Here is a 23,246-nt window from a genome sequence, read left to right on the forward strand (position 1 = left end):
GAGAATTAAGTTAGCGTACCCACTCAGTACAGGGTTTGCTATGATTGGTTTAGGGATCATTCTTATACAAGCTTCGGTTGTATTATCTAAAGTAATGTGGGGTAAAGCCCGGCCCTTGGAGTGGAGGAAACTGGAATGCCTGGAGTAAAGCCCGGCCCTTGGAGTGGAGGAAACTAGAATGCCTGGGGTAAAGCCCGGCCCTTGGAGTGGAGGAAACTAGAATGCCTGGAGTAAAGCCCGTCCCTTGGAGTGGAGGAAACTAGAATGCCTGGAGTAAAGCCCGACCCTTGGAGTGGAGGAAACTAGAATGCCTGGGGTAAAGCGCGGCCCTTGGAGTGGAGGAAACTAGAATGCCTGGGGTAAAGCCCGGCCCTTGGAGTGGAGTAAAGCCCGGCCCTTTGAGTGGAGGAAACTAGAATGCCTGGAATAAAGCCCGTCCCTTTGAGTGGAGGAAACTGGAAAGGAGCCTGGAGTAAAGCCCGACCCTTTGAGTGGAGGAAACTAGAATGCCTGGAGTAAAGCCCGGCCCTTGGAGTGGAGGAAACTAGAATGCCTGGAGTAAAGCCCGACCCTTTGAGTGGAGGAAACTGGAATGGAGCCTGGAGTAAAGCCCGGCCCTTTGAGTGAAGGTAACTAGAATGCCTGGAGTAAAGCCCGGCCCTTTCAGTGGAGGAAACTAGAATGCCTGGAGTAAAGCCCAGCCCTTTGAGTGGAGGAAACTAGAATGCCTGGAGTAAAGCCCGACCCTTTGAGTGGAGGAAACTGGAATGGAGCCTGGAGTAAAGCCCGGCCCTTTGAGTGAAGGAAACTAGAATGCCTGGATTAAAGCCTGGCCCTTTGAGTGGAGGAAACTAGAATGCCTGGAGTAAAGCCCGGCCCTTTGAGTGAAGGAAACTAGAATGCCTGGAGTAAAGCCCGACCGTTTGAGTGGAGGAAACTAGAATGGAGCCTGGGGCCTTTTTGGCAAGTTACTCCACTTATACATATGCACACCATAATGGTGGGAAAGTGGGTTTATCAAGGGATGTTCGACTGCTTGTCTCATTTATGTATACCATTTATACATGTAATTACCCCAAATTCTACTAATTATACACAAAAACCTTCATGTTCGTAATACAGTACCCAGAACCGAGATTATGGTGCAATACAAAGACACGAATCACACCTAAGCTCGATCGACGTACTGAACAAGCATCACTGAGGATTCATTGATCACCACAGACGTTACATGCGCACAAATTCCATGTAAGTCCGGCGATGACAGAGACGGAGACAAAATCGACACATTCGAGGATCGCTATATAACACATACAGTTTAAGGGGAAAAACATGTTCGTAAATAGCATGTGCATCAGAACAGCTGGTTTGTTTTGGGGTGCCTTGGTGTTTTTATCACAAGCGGTGTCGGAGTAACCTTGGCTAAGATGGCATACTCTTTATTATGGTAGAGTTATAAAGTGAGTCGGGGTTGCGATAATATCTTTAGATTAGTTAGACAGCAATTAGGAGGGTACTGTCAACCAGTCGGGATGATGGCCCTTCCTAATGGCTGCAAACCCCTCATCACACACCCAGCTACTCAAATCAGCCAGCTGGGTGAAGGGGGTGGGGACCAGGCTTAGCTGGCTACGCAGAAGTCAGCCATCATAAAAACAGCGGGCAGACTTTTTAAACCACCCTGATAATTCAGATTAATTAAGAAAGTGACTAGGTCTTACAGCGCAAAGTCTATCCCCCGCCTTGCTAAGGTATGGCCGGGTTAATCCCATGGGGATGGGCAATTCGACAAACCGCCACAATCTGCCGCCCAGCAGTGAAATCGAAGACGGGTCTCCGTCCTGCAGGCAGCCCTGCCGTCACGCCATGCGCTAAATGATCCATGTTATCCCACAGAGCGCTACGGAGACAAGACAAACTAATTTAATTGATGGGAGTTTATTTCGTCCTGGACAATGAAGGCCGAAATGGTGTGGATGGAAAATATTTGATCCAAATATCAAAAGTGAAACCAAGCTGATAGTGTCTTGTCAGTGTTTTTTACATGGAAAATAATAATGCCACAGACTGTAGGTGTCCTGTGTGTCACACACCTGGGCTGAGATAAAAAAAAAAACATTTTGACAAACAGAACTATATCAAATATTTGTACATGCAAAAAACACAGACAAGACACTAGTTTTACTCAAAATAGAACCGATTTATAAGGCAAGTATCTCTGTATTTGTCCAGGGTGCAATGAACAGAGAACCGCTAATAGGAGCAGTTCCCTTCATGCATTTGGCTCTGTGTGTTGCATAGGTCTGCACGCTGATGGGTGTTATGCCGTGTTCTATGTATTATCATAACCTGACTATCCAAACCTAAACAATTCATAGTTCTCATCAACACAAAAAATTATATAAACGACAAGTATTGATAAAGGGCGCAAATATTAAACGACTTAAACACGGTTCTCAGCACTGAAAAGTTTCGTTAAAACACAGAGTTTGTCATAGAGCAGGGTGAACAAGTGGCAGGGTGAACCGGTGGCAGGGTAAATCAGTATCAGGGAGAATCAGTGTCACGGTGAATCACTGTCACGCTGAACCAGTGTCAGGGAGAACAAATGGCAGGGTGAATCAATGGCAGGGTGAACCAGTGTCAGGGTGAACAAGTGGCAGGGTGAACCAGTGTCAGGGTGAACAAGTGGCAGGGTGAATCAGTGTCAGGGTGAACTGGTGTCAGGGTGAACCAGTGTCAGGGTGAACCGGTGTCAAGGTGAACCGGTGTCAAGGTGAACCAGTGGCAGGGTGAACCGGTGTCAGGGTGAACCAGTGGCAGCTGTATATATAATCAGTGTTTGGTTAACGTTGTATCTTACTCGCCATGATAAATCGAAGATTTACAAGTGTACTATTCCAGTTCGTAAAAACTTTTAAAGTTTTGCTGAAGACAGTTTGTTTCATTTCTGTCTGAGATCTCTTGACCAGTTACCAAGAGAGCATGCAGCGAGTAAAAAAAATCTCATTTCGTGATTACCCCATACGTTTCGATTTGTTCCTAACATTTTTATGGAATGTGTCACTTGACAGAAATTAGACTTCGTCTTTGAACGGACATGAAGAGAAACTAAACTTGATGAAGAATTCCAATACTGAGTCAGAGCGTCTCGTGCAATGACCTTATAAGGACATGAAAAAAAATCCATAGGGCGTTTGCGAACGTGCGATTGATTCTGCGTACTTTTACAGGCACGTGATAGTGGAGTGAATTACATTCCTCCAGAGTTCGTCACTGCGTTAATTTTACCTGGTACTCCCTGTGCCTCTGGGTAATGACCCGTCTCTTTGACGAGGCCGCCTCCCTCATGAATGCCAAATGAAGCCTTCTGGCAGAGATTTTTTTGTAGCGACGAAAGGCTGAGAACTCGTAACAAGTTAGAAGTAACAAGCTTTGCAGTAGCATCGGAATGACGCAAGGTGGGCGTAGTATGCGTTTTGTGTATGGGGGGAGAGGGGAGAGGGGAGAGGTAGATTTTTTTTTTTTTTTTTTTTTTTTGATTGGTGTTTTACGCCGTACTCAAGAATATTTCACTTATACGACGGCGGCCAGCATTATGGTGGGTGGAAACCGGGCAGAGCCCGGAGGAAACCCACGACCATCCGCAGGTTGCTGACAGACCTTCTCACGTACGGCCGGAGAGGAAGCCAGCATGAGCTGGACTTGAACTCACAGCGACCGCATTGGTGAGAGACTCCTGGGTCATTACGCTGCGCTAGCGCTTTAACCGACTGAGCCACGGAGGCCCCGGGAGAGGTAGAGGGAGACGGGTGGGGAGTGGGGTGGGTGGGGTCTGTGGGTGGGGGGTGGTGCCAGGGCACATGAATAAAGATACGAAAACCGATCTCTAATTCTCAAGGTTATTAATATTTCAAGGTTTTTTTTTCCTGAAAGGCTGTCTTGAATTATTAATTCTGGGAAAGACATTAGGTGTGCGATGAGCAATGAACTAGACTAGTACTTACAGATGCTATTCCCCCGGGGACTGACAGCAATGCTGTGATATATACAGATGAAACGTGATGAATTATGAGCACATGCAAGAAAGATGAAGTGATTGCCCGATACAGACAACGGTGTACACATGCCCGATACAGACGACGGTGTACACATGTCCGATACAGGCAACGGTGTATACATACTCGATACAGGCAATGATGTACACATGCCCGATACAGACAAAGGTATACACATTTTCGACACATGCAACGGTGTACACATGCTCGATACAGGCAACGGTGTACACATGCCCGATACAGACAAAGGTGTACACATACCCGATACAGACAAAGGTATACACATTTTCGATACATGCAACGGTGTAAACATGCTCGATACAGGCAATGATGTACACATGCCCGATACAGACAAAGGTGTACACATACCCGATACAGACAAAGGTATACACATTTTCGATACATGCAACGGTGTACACATGCCCGATGCAGGCAACGGTGTACACATGCCCGATACGGGTAACGGTGTACACATGCCCGATACAGGCAAACATGTACACATGCCCGATACAGGCAACGGTGTACACATGCCCGATACAGGCAACACCATGTACACATGCCCGAAACAAACTTAGTCAGGCGGTCGGTATGCTTGCCGGATGCAGGATTAAGGCAACAGGAGGTCGCGAGGCGGATGCATTGTCACAGAAAACAACATTGCAGCGTTCGCATTACTTTGAAGCATGTGTTATCGAGAGAAACCGTTTTGACGGCGGGTCTGTGATGGCGTGGGGAGGTTTCACATTTGGTTACCGTAGCCTCTTGTTGTTGTAACTTGAATGCTGCCGGAGACCAGATCCTTCAGCCCCTTTCCTGCAGCGTCACAAGAACATTTATGAATGCAAACAATTTTCATGTGTACCCTGGGTCTGCATGATTTAGCACCTACTGAGCAAGTTTGGGACGCAATGCGCTGACACTTGAGACGGCAGCGACGTCAGCGACGCCAGCCTCAAAACGTTGACGCAATGGCTAAAGGCCTATCCAGGATCTGGCCGGAGATTCCGCACGTATTCCTTGCTGGCACAGGAACAATCATAGAAATCAACATGCACGCACATCGACAGTGGTAGACTACTTAGACACAACCAAACAATGTTATAATCAAATCTTATACTGTTGGCTACTTAGATTTGAAAAGTAAACCATCCATGCATCCCAGTTCCAGTCGAGATTTTTGACTTTTTAACCAAGAAAATTGAATTCTCTTAGAGCGTATTAAAGCCTAAAATTAATTTTGTGACTAAATATCTTAAAGTTGCATAACATAGACAAAAAGCAAAACCAGATTCTCCAAACTACATCTCACTGCATACATTTTATTTGAAAATTCTAAACTAGATCGCAATGTGTCTTAATCGACCAGTGGCAAACATTTTACAGCTTTCAGTCGATTTGAATAAATTGCTCAACTTGATAGCCCCAATACATGTGCACAGTCGATTCAAGAGAATAGGCTTTTAATATATCCTCAACATAGCGGATAACTAGGTCAGCAGGGTGTAAAAGTTTAAATGACAGTAACCTTCAGATGTTCTCAGTGAAAGCCACGAACTGCCAGACCGAATTTTCTGTGCATCGCGCTGCATGACCGGCATAACTTTAAGGAGTTGGTCCGAAAAAGTTCTGAAAGCTAACATTTTGAATGTTTCAAATCATATTTCAAAACACCACGCCAGGGTACATGGTTCAAAGAGACTGACAGTACACAAAGGTCTTTAATGGGTTTAACCATAGAGTGGAAGAAACAAGGAATAGTTTGTTTCCTTATACGAATTTCGATCCAAGACAATTAAACTTAGGCGAATTGCTTATACTTAATAGGAAAGGTTATCCAGATTGACGTGATCCTTGTCATTTAACCATTAAGTATCACAAGGACTGTGGAAGTATCACACTAAGAACTGTGGAAATTTAAGTTTCACCTCATACGCTCATCCAGAGAGAAACTCGTTTCATTGTAACATACATTACAGAACTGCATATATTAGTATTTGTTATTAGACTCTCTTAAAAAATCATCTATATACAGGCTAAAATTTTGTTTGTTTATTGCAATTCTTTTGTTGAATTGTCATGTAGAACGTATCAGCTCAAAGTTATGCCAAATGGCCACTTGGAGAAGGGAAAGCAGTCATTAACAGCTAAAATAAAACCATAACTAAGGCAAACTCACCGGTGTTGACACGCATTTGCCCGCTATCACACTGTCGTTGCTACTCTAGTTTGTTCTCTATCCTGTAGTCTTCTTATGTTACGGGCTCCTTCATATCCTATGAACGTGGTCGATCAGATAGTTACATGTACATTTTACTTAACATTGACACGTCTTCAGGTTATCTGTGGATTTACACAGGTATATTGTACATGTATGCACGTATCTTAAACACCAAAATTCCACGGCGAATTTTAAATGGGACTTTAACCTGTAAAAACTTGACCTCGGCTTTTGCAGCTGACGGCGTTTTTTTTTTTTTTTGTTGTTGGAGAAAGCAAATTGACGTTAAGTCCTGCATGTTAGAACCTTTTCTCAGGCATTGCATTTCGGATCATTCGAATTCTTGGTGGTTGTCGGAAGGGCACGTATGTGGTTGAATCCTGACTGTATGATGTATGTGCACCATACCCAGATAATGCTGAATTTTCCGTTCTCCTTGTAAAGGAGGCTATACCAGGGATTGTTGATAAAAAACCGATCATCGCAAATCCTATCAAAGTTTTTTTCTGTTTTAAAATACCTTTCAAAAAATGCAATTCCCAAATTTATAAAGCGTTTTTCAAACTTTAGAACCATTTTACCACTATAAATAGAGCAAGTACGAGTATGATATTTACTGAAGGGCAAGAATGTGAGCATTTCTTGGTATTAATCACAGGTAATTTGGTTTGATTAGCGAATATGGATTATTTTCCAAAAATCTACGGCATACCCGTTTTAAACAAAATGCCACATGCGATATGTAATATAAAGTGACCTAAAAAGTGAGATTATCTGATGTGGAGTATTGATAGAATAAAAAAAAAAAGAGCCTTCTCAACTTTCTACATGTATTGTCTCAGGGCTTGCATTAGGAAGCAGTCGCAAACTGCGCATGGCGCAAGTCCTGTAATAACGTATACAGTGAAGAGAAGTAGGCAGTATGGTAGTTGCGCTTAACGCAGTCTTGCCAGCCATCAGTTCTCACTGTTAATAAACATTACAAAAGATTAAATGGCCAAATTTATTTTTCGTTTACCCTAATACTTGTAGTGGTTTGCTGAAAATCAATCTCTCAACCAACTTGGATGTTGTTTTGGTTTTTAAGCACATCAGCGGTATGATAATTTATTTTTTGCTTTAAAAGGTCTCAGATAGTGATTTTCACTTTACATTCATTTAGTTCCTTATCTATAGGTATAGGGTGATTTTTTCCCCAAAAAAAATACACTGAAGGCGTTATACATCGTTCGTTTCGTTTGTTCTAAATGGCTGACAGAAGCATCTCCGCCTGGTCATGTCCTCACGGGACGGATGTTGTTTTGGGCGACTGTTCACCCTGGTGACCTGACGGATGTCATCTGAGGTCAGGCGGCTTGGGAAGTTGCGGGTTTGTGGGACTGGGGGGGGGGGACATTTTGTATCTGGTTGGGACACTTGGCCATCGAAAGTCCGCCAATAGTGAAGAGAATGCCGTGTCCTGGCGAGGCTTTATTGACGTCTATTGTGGTGAATGATGGATGGTTGGCTCCGGATTCCGAGATCTTCCTCCCGCTCTGTAACTTAATCCCCTTCCACTCCGACGCGCGCAGTTATACTTTTTGGAACGGTTTCTCCCATAACGGAGTTTGCAGCGCGCTTCGACTTAACAATGTCAGCTGTCAAAATGTTCCGCCCTGCCATCTGTAGACGGAATGCCAGCGTGATGAAGCACCGATTTCATTTCCCAAGTGAATTTTTATCTCTCGAAATCGTCTTTCGCATCGGCTACAGTAATTATCGGTTCGTATAAGCCAACTTCTCCGGATGCGGCCCTCCGTCGGCATGGACAAAGGCGGGCTTTGTTCGCTAAATTAATTCCGATATTTTATTATATAATCAAACCATGACGTGGCGCACACGTTAAGTCTATCTTCTGGAATCAAGAAAGAAATCTGAAAAACAAAGCTGAAAGCCTACAACTGTGTAAGAAGTTTTCAAACCTGAAACTCCTTTCTTAAGAAGGGGACAAATAAAGCAGGCGGGTTATTTAAGGTCCCAGACACCAGACTATTGGCAAAAACATTAGCACTGAACGATGTGAACAGTTTTTAAATTCTCATGTAACGTTATTCCCTATACTGGTGACAACGGTTATGTAACTATACTGAAGAAAATGAATCTTTCCTCACTGAATGAATGAATGAATGACTACTGACGTCACACCGGCAATATTACACATATCACTGGGAAACGGTCATAATGTTACACGTTCTAATTTGTGCTTTCAACAACAACAAAAACCCCCCAATAAAACCAGTGTTCACTTGATTTTGTGCCATATAATTTTCTCTGAATGTGGTAAACTTATTGAACGGATAGATAGATTTGCCGACCACAGACGGATTTGAACAGGCAACTAGTCAACATCAACTAAGGTCACACTCAAATTGACCTCTATATTGAAGACTAAAATATTTTAACACCATTAGGTAGATTCATCCTCACATCTTCAATCATTTTGAAAACGTCTACTCTTGACTCATTTTACAACTGTAATTTATTTGTAGACAAGTTTTATGTTTACACAATTAGAGGTATACTTTAGCAAATATTGACATTTTTCAATATGGCATCATGAAAAAAAGTTAACTTTTCTTGAGATGTCCACAGCTAAAATCTTATAAGGTATGTAGATATGGAGATACCAATAAATTACTGTATACATACAATCAACAACAGTAGACCATATACACGACTAAAGACACCCTGCACAATATATCTGAGCCCGAGTGATCCCTGAATTAAGGCTTGGGATATTATTATGAACAATACATGAAGATGTATTCTCAGTCGAAAACCCGATGTTCATGTCACTTGACCAGTAGTAACTGCGTACATACACTGTTCATGTGATCAATACAATGCACTAACACGCTCCCTAACTAGTACTACACACACTGTTCATGTGATTAATACTACGCCAGGTACAATGCACTTACACATGTTCCCTAACAAGTACTATTTTCATTTATAAATATCCTCTAAATGTATGCTGTAATATAAATCGCATGCAACTATTTCTCTCTTACATACAAATGTTATAGAACAGAAAATCTAATTTACATATTTTATAAGATCTGGAGACACTACGAATGCATGATCTTCAAATTTAACAAACATTTTTCTTACACACCTAAAAATATCAAAGATCAAAATTTCAAAGTCACTCAATTAAATTCTAGGAAGAGCTGGTTGAGTGCACTACAAGAATCTACAAATAACTCAGACTTCTTTTGTCCACGGGTCAGTTGAGTGTACATGTAAAACTCACCTGAAGTTTCTTTGCTTCTACCCCTGGAGACCTGACATTCAATGAATGGAAGCTTGAGGCTTAATACTGCATTGGATGTATTTCAGTGATATTGCGGTTAGATATTCAACTGAATCCCCATTACATACAATGTGCAACTTTCTCTGCTTGCAAAACAGAATACTATTTTTAATGAACTAAATATATGTATACCTGAACCCTGAAGTACGTACAATGTTCAGCCTCCTGTTATTATTGGCAGATACTCAATGGACCATACATAAGTGGGTAACCCAGCACGCACAATATTTTCTCTATGCGATCCTCAGTGTTTGAAGGAAAATTTCCTTTATGAAGATTACAAAGTACATACAACTTAACAGTACCTACAACTTGACAGCCCGACTTGAACTGATTTCCTCTCTGATCAATGGAGATGATTAAAGATACTGTTTTGAGAGAAGCTACTTATTGACATGGTTTTCTGACGTTTAGCACTAGGGGGTTGAGAGCCACTGGGAATACTGTAGGAGCCCTTAGACTTGGAGTTTGCCTGTAAATCAAAAGATAAAGGTCAGTCACTTATGGTATCAGATATTAGCTTTGAAGGTATCAATTTCAATTCATAAATTCAAATTTAACAAATATTTTTCTTACAGGTCTAAACATATGACCAAAATTTCAAAGGAAAAGTCACTCAATTAAATTCTGGGAAGAGCTGGTTGAGTGCACTACAAGAATCTACAAATAACTCTTCTTTTGTCCACGGGTCAGTTGAGTGTACATGTAAAACTCACCTTAAGTTTCTTTGCTTCTGCCTCTGGAGACAGGGGTTTGAAGACAAAGTTTTTGGAGGTTCTGGCTGCATTAGTATTGACCCCAGACTTGGTCAGCTCAGCTATCTTAGCCAGCTTATCCTTACCTCGACTGAGGAAAGACCCTCTTTTCTGAGACTGAAACAGAGAACCCATAGAGACCTTATTCAATCTACTGCTCATACTTCATGCTGACAGTCTGATTGCACCCACCAAGAAAACACAAGAACAAAATCACCACCTGTGAAGCTAACTTGATGTTGGGCAGTTAATGCAAGGGGGACAACTCTTCAAAGAATGTCAATTTCGCGTGCTGGCCACGAGAGCCATTGTGATAAAGCTATACTTTTCCAACAGATCCAGACAGGGCAAAAAATAAAAATTATAGAACCAGTTCATTTTACTTCATTTCGCCTGGAGGCAATCTCCAGACCTAAACCTGCAGCTGAACTACCCAGTACTCTGACAAACAGACTCTTACATTGTATTCGTAGAAGAGAAGTCCATCTTTCACAAATGAAAAATTGCAAAACTGTCCAAGCGAGCGCAGATCAGGCTCTTAATATCACCAAGGCCTCGCAAGAATGGGTGAAGACAGAAATTCTCTGTCCACAGCACAGACTGAACTCACACTTCACCCTGTGCCAAAGCTTGGGAGCAGTTTCCCACTGATCCAAAGGTTGGGAGCAGTTTCCACTGATCCAAAGGTAGGGAGCAGTTTCCACTGATCCAAAGGTTGGGAGCAGTTTCCACTGATCCAAAGGTAGGGAGTAGTTTCCCACTGATCCAAAGGTTTGGAGTAGTTTCCCACTGATCCGAAGGTTGGGAGCAGTTTCCACTGATCCAAAGGTTTGGAGTAGTTTTCCACTGATCCAAAGGTAGGGAGCAGTTTCCACTGATCCAAAGGTTTGGAGTAGTTTCCCACTGATCCAAAGGTTTGGAGTAGTTTCCCACTGATCCAAAGGTTTGGAGCAGTTTCCCACTGATCCGAAGGTTCGGAGCAGTTTACCACTGATCCGAAGGTTCGGAGCAGTTTACCACTAAGCCATATACTGAACTCACACTTCATCCCCTATGCCAAAGTTTGGGAGCAGTTTACCACTGAGGCACATCCTGAAGCAGTTTACCACTGAGCCACACAGCTGGGAGTGGATTACCACTGAGTCACATACTGTTCGTCACTGAACCCACACTTCATCCCCTGTGCCAAAGGTTGGGAGCAGTTTACCACTAAGCCACAGTTGGGAGCAGTTTACGTCTGAGCCACATACTGTTCATCCCTGAACCCACACTTCATCCCCTGTGCCAAAGGTTGGGAGCAGTTTACCACTTAGCCATACACTGTTCCCCTATTTTACATTTAAATTCTCATAAAACTTTAACTAGGGGCCTACGTGGCTCAGCTGGTTAGCGCAGCACAATGACCCAGGAGTCTCTCACCAATGCGGCCGTTCAGCGTTCAGCTCATGCTGGCTTCCTCTCCGGCCGAACTTGGGAAGGTCTGACAGCAACCTGTGGATGGTCGTGGGTTTCCCCCGGGCTCTGCCCGGTTTCCACCCACCATAATGCTGGACGCCGTCATATAAGTGAAATATTCTTCAGTACGGCATAAAACGCCAATCAAATAAATCATAAAACTTCACCAAAGATGAATGATTTAAGCTGATTCATTTGTCTGATGTACATGTCAGCTACTTTGCGCTTTTTATCCGCTATGTAACTTTACTTACCGTTATGCTGTTAGATGGCAATGCTAACTTTGGAAGATTTGCCTTCACTTTCTTCACTTCGTCACTTTTATTTATGTCTGCATTGGATTCTTCTTCAGGAACAGCTAAAACGGTATAAAGGTCAGAACCATTGTACATACAGCTATTCACAAATTTCTGAGGTTTATCACATGTAACTTGTCAATTAAATCTCAGCAGAATCAATATAAACGCCATATCAACCATCAATGAAAACATTTATTGTAATTGGATTCAAACCAGACTACAGCTTAAGTGAAGAGATTGTTATACCGCATCAACCACTGTAACAGACTCAACAGCAATGCAAACTTAAACTCAATGTGATTAAGTACACAGCATTGAAAATAATAGTTTCCATTTTGAACTACCTAGCACCATTAAAATATGATCTTGCATATCATGGGGAAACTTAGACCATAAAAAATCAATTAAAAGACTTTGGGGTGGGGGGGAACTGGGCGGGCAATTTTTTCTCTCTTGGTTTCACTTTATAAAGGATGCAGCTACTTTTTACCTTTTGGCAAATTCACTTTGACAAACGTAAACAAAAGAATTTCTTTGTTTCACTCATTCTGGAGCACTCATACATACAGACAAAAGTCATGAGGTGGAGGTTAAATTCTGGAGCACTCATACATACAGACAAAAGTCATGAGTTGGAGGTTAAATTCTGGAGCACTCATACATACAGACAAAAGTCATGAGTTGGAGGTTAAATTCTGGAGCACTCATACATACAGACAAAAGTCATGAGTTGGAGGTTAAATTCTGGAGCACTCATACATACAGACAAAAGTCATGAGTTGGAGGTTAAATTCTGGAGCACTCATACATACAGACAAAAGTCATGAGTTGGAGGTTAAATTCTGGAGCACTCATACATACAGACAAAAGTCATGAGTTGGAGGTTAAATTCTGGAGCACTCATACATACAGACAAAAGTCATGAGGTGGAGGTTAAATTCTGGAGCACTCATACATACAGACAAAAGTCATGAGTTGGAGGTTAAATTCTGGAGCACTCATACATACAGACAAAAGTCATGAGGTGGAGGTTAAATTCTGGAGCACTCATACATACAGACAAAAGTCATGAGGTGGAGGTTAAATTCTGGAGCACTCATACATACAGACAAAAGTCATGAGGTGGAGGTTAAATTCTGGAGCACTCATACATACAGACAAAAGTCATGAGGTGGAGGTTAAATTCTGGAGCACTCATACATACAGACAAAAGTCATGAGTTGGAGGTTAAATTCTGGAGCACTCATACATACAGACAAAAGTCATGAGGTGGAGGTTAAATTCTGGAGCACTCATACATACAGACAAAAGTCATGAGTTGGAGGTTAAATTCTGGAGCACTCATACATACAGACAAAAGTCATGAGGTGGAGGTTAAATTCTGGAGCACTCATACATACAGACAAAAGTCATGAGGTGGAGGTTAAATTCTGGAGCACTCATACATACAGACAAAAGTCATGAGTTGGAGGTTAAATTCTGGAGCACTCATACATACAGACAAAAGTCATGAGGTGGAGGTTAAATTCTGGAGCACTCATACATACAGACAAAAGTCATGAGTTGGAGGTTAAATTCTGGAGCACTCATACATACAGACAAAAGTCATGAGGTGGAGGTTAAATTCTGGAGCACTCATACATACAGACAAAAGTCATGAGTTGGAGGTTAAATTCTGGAGCACTCATACATACAGACAAAAGTCATGAGGTGGAGGTTAAATTCTGGAGCACTCATACATACAGACAAAAGTCATGAGTTGGAGGTTAAATTCTGGAGCACTCATTCATACAGACAAAAGTCATGAGTTGGAGGTTAAATTCTGGAGCACTCATACATACAGACAAAAGTCATGAGTTGGAGGTTAAATTCTGGAGCACTCATACATACAGACAAAAGTCATGAGGTGGAGGTTAAATTCTGGAGCACTCATACATACAGACAAAAGTCATGAGGTGGAGGTTAAATTCTGGAGCACTCATACATACAGACAAAAGTCATGAGGTGGAGGTTAAATTCTGGAGCACTCATACATACAGACAAAAGTCATGAGGTGGAGGTTAAATTCTGGAGCACTCATACATACAGACAAAAGTCATGAGTTGGAGGTTAAATTCTGGAGCACTCATACATACAGACAAAAGTCATGAGGTGGAGGTTAAATTCTGGAGCACTCATACATACAGACAAAAGTCATGAGTTGGAGGTTAAATTCTGGAGCACTCATACATACAGACAAAAGTCATGAGGTGGAGGTTAAATTCTGGAGCACTCATACATACAGACAAAAGTCATGAGTTGGAGGTTAAATTCTGGAGCACTCATACATACAGACAAAAGTCATGAGTTGGAGGTTAAATTCTGGAGCACTCATACATACAGACAAAAGTCATGAGGTGGAGGTTAAATTCTGGAGCACTCATACATACAGACAAAAGTCATGAGTTGGAGGTTAAGAAATGAGCATACATATTTTTTTATTTGATCAAAATATCAGTAACACGGGTCGGGCAGGTGCTCATTATAAGACTTTTTCCATCAACAGTGACAACATACACATGTACCTGGTTTGTTTTTCTGCTTAAGGACGATCCTGCCAAATTTCACAAACTGACTATTGCTGTCATCGGCTTCATCTTTGTCCTAAAAAACAAACCATTCATGATTACAATGAAAAATAAGTCACTATTATTATTAAAATGAAATTCAGATGAGGGCTTCATAGTAACAGCCAAATTTACCCTAATGGTTCAATTATCATTACTGATTACATGTAAATAATTTTTATTATGTAGGAATTATTTTGACACTTTCCCCTGTCAACAAACCACACTCTCTTTGTGGTGCTCCTTTTGGTTTGCTCCCATCCACAGGCCTATGTGGTGAAATGTCTCATCAAAATGTTTTCACTTCTGAGAACAGGCTAAGGAAACTTGCATGAGCGTTGCAATGCCATTTTCATCACATGAGGATTGTTTGAGCAAATTTTCAATTCTACATTGGCGGTCATGTTCACGAGATGGTAATTGAGATTACTCGGTTTTACACAAATTTTCCCATCTGTGACATATATTGTACATATGAGCGGCCAAATTAACATTAAATTTATAATTAGCTCATGAACATTTATCAATATCACCAATTCATTTAAAAACAAATGACGTATCAATATCAATAAATGAATTAGCAATATTGATACAACGCTACCATTTATCGATATCACTAATTCATTTATCAATAAATACTTATTGGTATCGATAATTTATTTATGGATATGGATGATGTTCGAGTGAATGTTAATTTGGTGCCCTTACATACAGACTTGCACGGCATGTTGGCGGAAGACAATCAATGTTCAAAACAACCTAAACGTGCACAGACCCATGAGTAAGACTGAATGATTACAGTCACCAGTGCTATACAAACAATTGGAGTAGTGTTCTCTGCACAATCCATGTGTAAGGCTGGGAGTGAGTCTGAGATGTGTGGTTGGAACTCCCTTACATTTCTAGCACTGCGCCATGTTTATTTCTCTTGCCTCATGGCAGGATTATTGAATGTCATGAAATTTAAGCTGGTACCAAGCTTGCACGCTAACTGGCGTAAAACCATGCCTCACCTGTTGCTCCTGGAGCCACTTCTCTCGCTCATGTCTCTCCATCCTCCACTTACTGTCTGCCTCCCCATCCTCCTCCCCCACCCCCTCCTCATCAGACCCTGCCCCAAACATGTCCTCCTGGGTGTCATCTGTACGCACATAAAATGACATCAGTCAAAAGTACAAAACCTGACACACATGTACTTAACCTAAATTCCTAACCATTTCCTCATGTTAACATGTACACTAAGAATTAACTAATTAGGGATCCCGTTCTTCCGAACGGGATCCCTTTTGTTATTGTTCTGTTTTTTCTTATTATTATTATTATTATTATTATTATTTTTTTTTCACCGACCTTGTTAGCAGCAGAACTCAAACACCATTCAATATAGAGATCTCAAATTTTGTACACACAATCTGGCGGAGATTTTCTAGACATATAATTTTTTTTTTTTTCTCATGTCACGTGGTTCGGCCGCCATTTTGGATTTTGTGTAAAATCTTTAAAAATCTTCTTCTCCAGAACCACTGAACCGATCGTTTTCAAATTTGACATGCAGCTAGTAGGTCATGAGTTCTTTAAAGTTTGCGAAAATGGTTCACTTCCGGTCAAAATTCTGGAAGCTCGCTATTGGTCGAATTTGTGACGTCACAAAAAGTTCTCAAAGTTCAAATGTTCTCAACGTATTCTGATGTATCTTGAGCTGCTCATTCTGAATCTGCTTGTATTTTTTGGGTATCTTTAAAACTTTTTGAGATATAAGCAAAAAACTCAAAAAAGTGACGTAAGTTCAATGACCTGTAACTCGAGAACTATGGCAGGTAGAAATGTGCAACCTGCACGAAATTGTAGCCCAAGGCATGCTCTTTCGAGCATTCGTCAACAGATTTGAGCTCCGATCAATAGTTTTTTCGCTAGAAGCGTTTAAATGACAACACCGTTTTTTGTTTAGAAAAGATTGGAATCCTATTGATTTAACATGGAGTTAGATGGGGACTGGACTGGGTTTGTAGTATTTGACCTGATGCTTTCACCTACACTATCCGTGATCTCCCGAAACGGTTGTAGGATGACATTTATTCCAGTTCCCATCTAACTCCAGTATTCTATTAGATGGCGTAGAGATCTAACTACAACAGCAAACGACGTGGACCTGTAAAAGTTAGCTTTGTTTTGCGCAGACCTTGTACTCTTTACTATACGTTAAACAGGCCAGGGAGATTGACAGATATGGATATGTGCCCTGGTCCAAGTGCTGACTTTCTAACGATGGCCGAGCTATCAGTGGAGCAGTGAGTCCGTGCATGGCAGGTCGTGGATTGAGATGTGAATGTACAAACTTGCTGTTACACTGGTCGTGTTTTTGCCTTATTTCTTACAAATAGCGGGCTAAATCTGCCAAAGAAACGACCGTTTTTCACTGGGCATAGCGTAGCATCATTAGGGTCGCCGATCTATTCGAGGGAATACAAATGACCGGCCGACTGCCTCAGTGATAAATGGTGTAAGGTCGCATGGAAACTTTTAAAGCCGTGTATGTGGAACATGTGTCCTTCGAACACAGAACATGAAGGGGAAAACGTCATCGATCCGATCCGGGATCCCGGCCTAGGATCTGCTATTCGCAGATCCATTCTAGTTAATTTTGTTTCTTTACTGCTTGACCTCAGGATTTAAAGTCTAGTGTTAATCTTACTAGACCCAAGATTTACATTACAATATTTCATTTACTGATTTAATTGATAGGCATTTTTCACCGTACTCAAGAATATTTAATTTACAAGACGGCAGCCAGCATTATGGTGGAAGGAAAATGGGCAGAGCCTAAGGGAAACCCACGACCACAATATTTCAAAGCTGAAACAACAATATGGTGCACTATATTTCACAGTGAGTTCTGGACACATTTTCCATCACAATACATTTGGTGAACTATATTTCACAGTGAGATCTGGACATTTTCCATCACAGTACATCTGGTGCACTATATATCACAGTGAAATCTGGCTACATTTTCCATCACAGTACATGTGGTACACTATATTTCACAGTGAGATCTGGCTATATTTTCCATCACAGTACATGTGGTGCACTATATTTCACAGTGAGTTCTGGACACATTTTCCATCACAGTACATGTGGTGCACTATATTTCACAGTGAGTTCTGGACACATTTTCTATCACAATTCATCTGGTGCACTATATTTCACAGTGAGATCTGGACACATTTTCCATCACAATTCATCTGGTGCACTATATTTCACAGTGAGTTCTGGACACATTTTCCATCACAGTACATGTGGTGCACTATATTTCACAGTGAGTTCTGGACACATTTTCCATCACAATTCATCTGGTGCACTATATTTCACAGTGAGATCTGGACACATTTTCCATCACAATTCATCTGGTGCACTATATTTCACAGTGAGATCTGGACATATTTTCTATCACAATTCATCTGGTGCACTATATTTCACAGTGAGATCTGGACACATTTTCCATCACAATACATATGGTGCACTTTATTTCACAGTGAGATCTGGACATATTTTCCATCACAATACATTTGGTGCACTATATCTCACAGTGAGATCTGGACACATTTTCCATCACAGTACATGTGGTGCACTATATTTCACAGTGAGATCTGGACACATTTTCAATCACAATACATTTGGTGCACTATATCTCACAGTGAGTTCTGGACACATTTTCCATCACAGTACATGTGGTGCACTATATTTCGCAGCAAGATATGGACATATTTTCCATCACAATACATTTAGTGCACTATATCTCACAGTGAGAAATGGACATCTTTTCCATCACAGTACATGTGGTGCACTATATTTCACAGTGAGTTCTGGACACATTTTCCATCACAGTACATGTGGTGCACTATATTTCACAGTGAGATCTGGACACATTTTCAATCACAATACATTTGGTGCACTATATCTCACAGTGAGTTCTGGACACATTTTCCATCACAGTACATGTGGTGCACTATATTTCGCAGCAAGATATGGACATATTTTCCATCACAATACATTTGGTGCACTATATCTCACAGTGAGAAATGGACATCTTTTCCATCACAGTACATCTGGTGCACTATATTTCACAGTGAGATCTGGACACATTTTCCATAACTTTTCATCTGGTGCACTATATTTCACAACAAGATATGCACACATTTTCCATCACAGTTCTTCTGGTGTACTATATTTCACAGTGATATCTGGAGACATTTTCCATCACGATACATCTGGTGCACTATATTACACAGTGGGTGCATTTCTTCACTTACCTATGTTACTCCAGCGGAAGCGTCTCGTGCGACCTTTGCCCTCCGAGTAGAGGTCACCGTCTGGCAGGTACATTTCCTGGAGACGCATCATTTCACGATGATCCTCATCCATCAGTTTTTTCCTATAAATCACAATATTAACCATGTCACATACAAAAGCTTACATGTACAAGAAATCCTGTGTTGTGAAGGGATGTTTGTCCACCCTCTTTCATCAAATCCTTGAAGTAATAATAACTCAAAACAAGCCAAGTAACCTAAAGCTTGGCACACACGGGAGCATAACACTCAACTCAATCTGACCCTTATGTTGGGTGGTAAGTGCTTGTATATTTGAAATACAGTGACTCAGCTCTGCTAGTTAGGTGAACACAGTTCAATCTTAAAATCGTATGGTCGTCTACAAATGGGACAATCTCTATACAATCAGCTGAGTTGAGTGGAGTAGAGTCTTAAACTGCCAATTATAGTGAGCTTTAGACATCATGGGGAGGCTTGTAAAGTTTTCATATCAGCAACCAATTTTTGTCAGGCAGAAATCCCACAAAACAAGCAGGAAGGTGAAGGAGGCTTACATATATTCTACTGCTTTAGTAAACCCTGGAAGAGACGAAAAGTAGACCCCAATGTACCTTTGTATAGCCCTATGTATTTACACAGTTTTGTTCTCAACACATACTGGATCTTGAGAACGGAACACGTGGAAGGGATCTAATTTTCTTCAGGTTAACGTTCAGGCTATAAAATTGCTTTCCACTAAAATCACCAGAAGCATAAAATCACCAAAAAGATTTTCAGCAAACAGTCTCAGAATACTTGAACTGCTCATCAGTTATTGATCCACATGTATCAATGTATTATTAAATGTTTTCACAATACACATGAACTCCGATGAGGTCTATGGTAAATACAGCTGCAATGGAGCATGGGGAGACAACTCACATGTGGACACGCCCGACCTGGTTACGTAGCTCCTCCTCACTGATATTGATGTCTTTGTCCCCCTCCTCCTCCATCAAGATATCCTCCTCCTCAGGGATGTCAAGGTCCTCATCACTGTCATACTCACTCCCTACAATAACATCATCATTAACAGATCATCAATCCTACAGTAACATCCTAATCTCCACAATCACCTACAGTAACATGACAAAACTCCCCAATCCCTACAATAACATGACAAGTCTTCCCAATCGCTACAGTAACATCCCTAGTCTCCCCAATCCCTACAGTAACATGACAAGTCTCCCCAACCCCTACAATAACATGACAAGTCTTCCCAATCGCTACAGTAACATCCCAAGTCTCCCCAATCCCTAAAGTAACATGACAAGTCTCCCCAATCCCTACGATAACAATCCAGTTCTTCCCAATCCCTACAGAACATCCCAGATCTCCCCAATTCCTACAGTAATGTCCCAGGTCTCCCCAATCCCTACATTAACATCCAAGGTCTCCCCAATCCCTACATTAACATGACAAGTCTCCCCAATCCCTACAATAACAATCCAGTTCTTCCCAATCCCTACACAATGCCCCAGATCTCCCCAATTCCTACAATAACGTCCCAGATCTCTCCAATCCCTACATTAACATCCCAGGTCTCCCCAATCTCTACAGTCACATCCCAAGTCTCCCCAACCCCTACAATAACAATCCAGTTCTTCCCAATCCCTACAGAACATCCCAGATCTCCCCAATTCCTCCAATAATGTCCCAGGTCTCCCCAATCGCTACAGTAACATCCCAGGTCTCCCCAATCCCTACGGTAATATCCCAAGTCTCCCCAATCCCTACAGTAACATGACAAGTCTCCCCAACCCCTACAATAACAATCCAGTTCATCCCAATCCCTACAGAATGCCCCAGATCTCCCCAATTCCTACAGCAATGTCCCAGATCTCCCGAATCCCTACATTAACATCCAAGGTCTCCCCAATCCCTACAATAACAATCCAGTTCTTCCCAATCCCTCCAGAACATCCCAGATCTCCCCAATTCCTCCAATAACGTCCCAGGTCTCCCCAATCGCTACAGTAACATCCCAGGTCTCCCCAATCCCTACGGTAATATCCCAAGTCTCCCCAATCCCTACAGTAACATGACAAGTCTCCCCAACCCCTACAATAACATGACAAGTCTTCCCAATCCCTACAATAACAATCCAGTTCATCCCAATCCCTACAGAACATCCCAGATCTCCCCAATCCCTACAGTAACATCCCAGGTTTCTCCAATCCTTACAGTAATAATCCAGTTCTTCTCAATCCCTATAGAACATCACAATCTCCCCAATCCCTACAGTAACATCCCAGGTCTCCCCAATCCCTACAGTAACAATATTATTCATCTCAATCCCTATGGTAACATCCTAGATCTCCAAAACCCCTACAATATCATCTCAGATCTCCACAAACCCTATCATAACATCCTAGATCGTATCAAACCCCCAATAACATCCCAGATCTCAATAATCTAAGATCCCTATAATCTAAGATCACATCACTATAATATTGGCTTCCCCAACAAAGTTTTACGCTATTCCTTAAACCACAACAGCTATTGCCATTCTTACAGTTTTCATAAATGCACTGTCATGTTGAACTTTCCAAGTCACTTTCGTTACCCACTTCCTCTTCTCCTTTCTTCTCTACACACTATACAGTCCACAATAACAAACTTACCTGACAGTTCAGCTTCATCCTCCACAAACTCCCTGCGGATTCTCCTGGACAAAAACAAGAAACAGCAACACTAAAACACAATAATGTTATATTTATTTATTTATTTCATTGGTGTTTTATGCCGTACTCAAGAATATTTCACTTATATGACGCAATATGATGGGTGGAAACCCGGCACAGCCCAGGGGAAACCTAGGACCATCCACAGGTTGCTAAAGCAGTGTTGTTATTGCGATAACTTTACTATATGTACCTAATTAGAGAACAATCTGTTTCCGCATATTCACACCTACAGTAGTAAGAGAGCTGTGGGAGACAGTGAGCCAGCTGGATGCACATATGTGAGAAAACTTAGTACATACTCTGACTGTCTGTCCATGACACAGTACAGGACTGGATCAGAAGACTCTATGGCGTTTCAGCACCATATTCCTGATGTGCTATGACATGAGAACATTGCAATCGGCTTTCACATTTATTATACGATAGAGTTTCTGAAGGAAATCATGGCTGATAAAATACTTTCAAAAGTAGCAGACTTTGAACAGGTATTCAATTCCTACAAGACTCACCCTGCACCTTTCTTCTTGCCCAGTGTAAAGCATTGGAACTTGGGAGCTGGCATTAGAGTACTGTCCTCATCGTGCTGATTGCTGGCACCGTCTTCCTCCTCATCACTGAATGGTTCAGCCTGAAACAATAAAACAGCACATGAAAATATCTTATCATTGAAGCTTTGGATTAATGCAAATTGGTCTTTAGCAGAAACAATTACTGTACACATTGAACTTTTATGAATTATTGCTAATGGCTTTATGCTACTTTATTAGTATTTCAGCCATACTATGTCAACTGAACGTTTAGGTTTGCGTACATAGAATATATAGGTACAGCTGTCTGAGTAGACAACACTCAAAATGGTATGCATATACAAATAATATGTTACCATATGTTACATTAAACAGACTGCCTAGCCAGTGGCAAGAAAAGGCAGAAAGTACGATGTATACACGCATCAGATTGGCATACAGCGTGTAAAATAAAATTTTCACTTGGAAATAATTTTGAGAAATACTGACAAGACAAAAATGAAATTGACAAAATCTATTTCTGACAAAACAGATCAAAACTCCACAATCTAATATGATCTAGAGGATTCAGCACTGAATCTGTGTATTGTTGGATAAATTTTCACTGAATTTGGCGCCATAGTTCTGGAGATCTAATGTTACCAGGTCACATAAGAATTTTTGTCTGACGTATGATTGAGTGAGTGAGTGCTTGGGGTTTAAAGTTGTACGTAACAGTTTTTCAGTCGTATGACGACGAAGGAATCCCACATGTGCCTCCTTGTTGCAAGATAGATTTCCACCGCTCTTTTATCAAGTGCTGCTTCACTGAGACACCTTATCGAAGGCAACTAAGCGGGCCCCCCGAGTTATTATACCGAAACGTGTCTACTAGTCGTTGTACTGTCCCCTTCATGCTGAATGCCAAGCATGGAAGTTA

General features: G+C 41.4%; 1 protein-coding gene across 1 annotated transcript in view; it reads right to left on the reverse strand.

Annotated features, from left to right (window-relative positions):
- Positions 1 to 8,905: 8,905 nt before the first annotated feature.
- LOC135469394 (claspin-like) overlaps positions 8,906 to 23,246 on the reverse strand; it is a 34,116-nt gene continuing 19,775 nt past the window's right edge. Inside the window, exons 23-31 of the mRNA XM_064748031.1 lie at positions 22,310 to 22,428; positions 21,738 to 21,781; positions 19,996 to 20,125; positions 19,054 to 19,175; positions 15,757 to 15,884; positions 14,702 to 14,780; positions 12,093 to 12,196; positions 10,345 to 10,500; positions 8,906 to 10,100 (exon numbers count right to left, since the gene is read on the reverse strand). Of these exons, the coding sequence (XP_064604101.1) occupies positions 9,975 to 10,100; positions 10,345 to 10,500; positions 12,093 to 12,196; positions 14,702 to 14,780; positions 15,757 to 15,884; positions 19,054 to 19,175; positions 19,996 to 20,125; positions 21,738 to 21,781; positions 22,310 to 22,428 (1,008 nt within the window). The 3' untranslated portion in view covers positions 8,906 to 9,974. The remainder of the gene's footprint in view (positions 10,101 to 10,344; positions 10,501 to 12,092; positions 12,197 to 14,701; positions 14,781 to 15,756; positions 15,885 to 19,053; positions 19,176 to 19,995; positions 20,126 to 21,737; positions 21,782 to 22,309; positions 22,429 to 23,246) is intronic.

Source organism: Liolophura sinensis, chromosome 6, assembly GCF_032854445.1.
Source record: "Liolophura sinensis isolate JHLJ2023 chromosome 6, CUHK_Ljap_v2, whole genome shotgun sequence".
Lineage (NCBI taxonomy): Eukaryota > Metazoa > Mollusca > Polyplacophora > Chitonida > Chitonidae > Liolophura > Liolophura sinensis.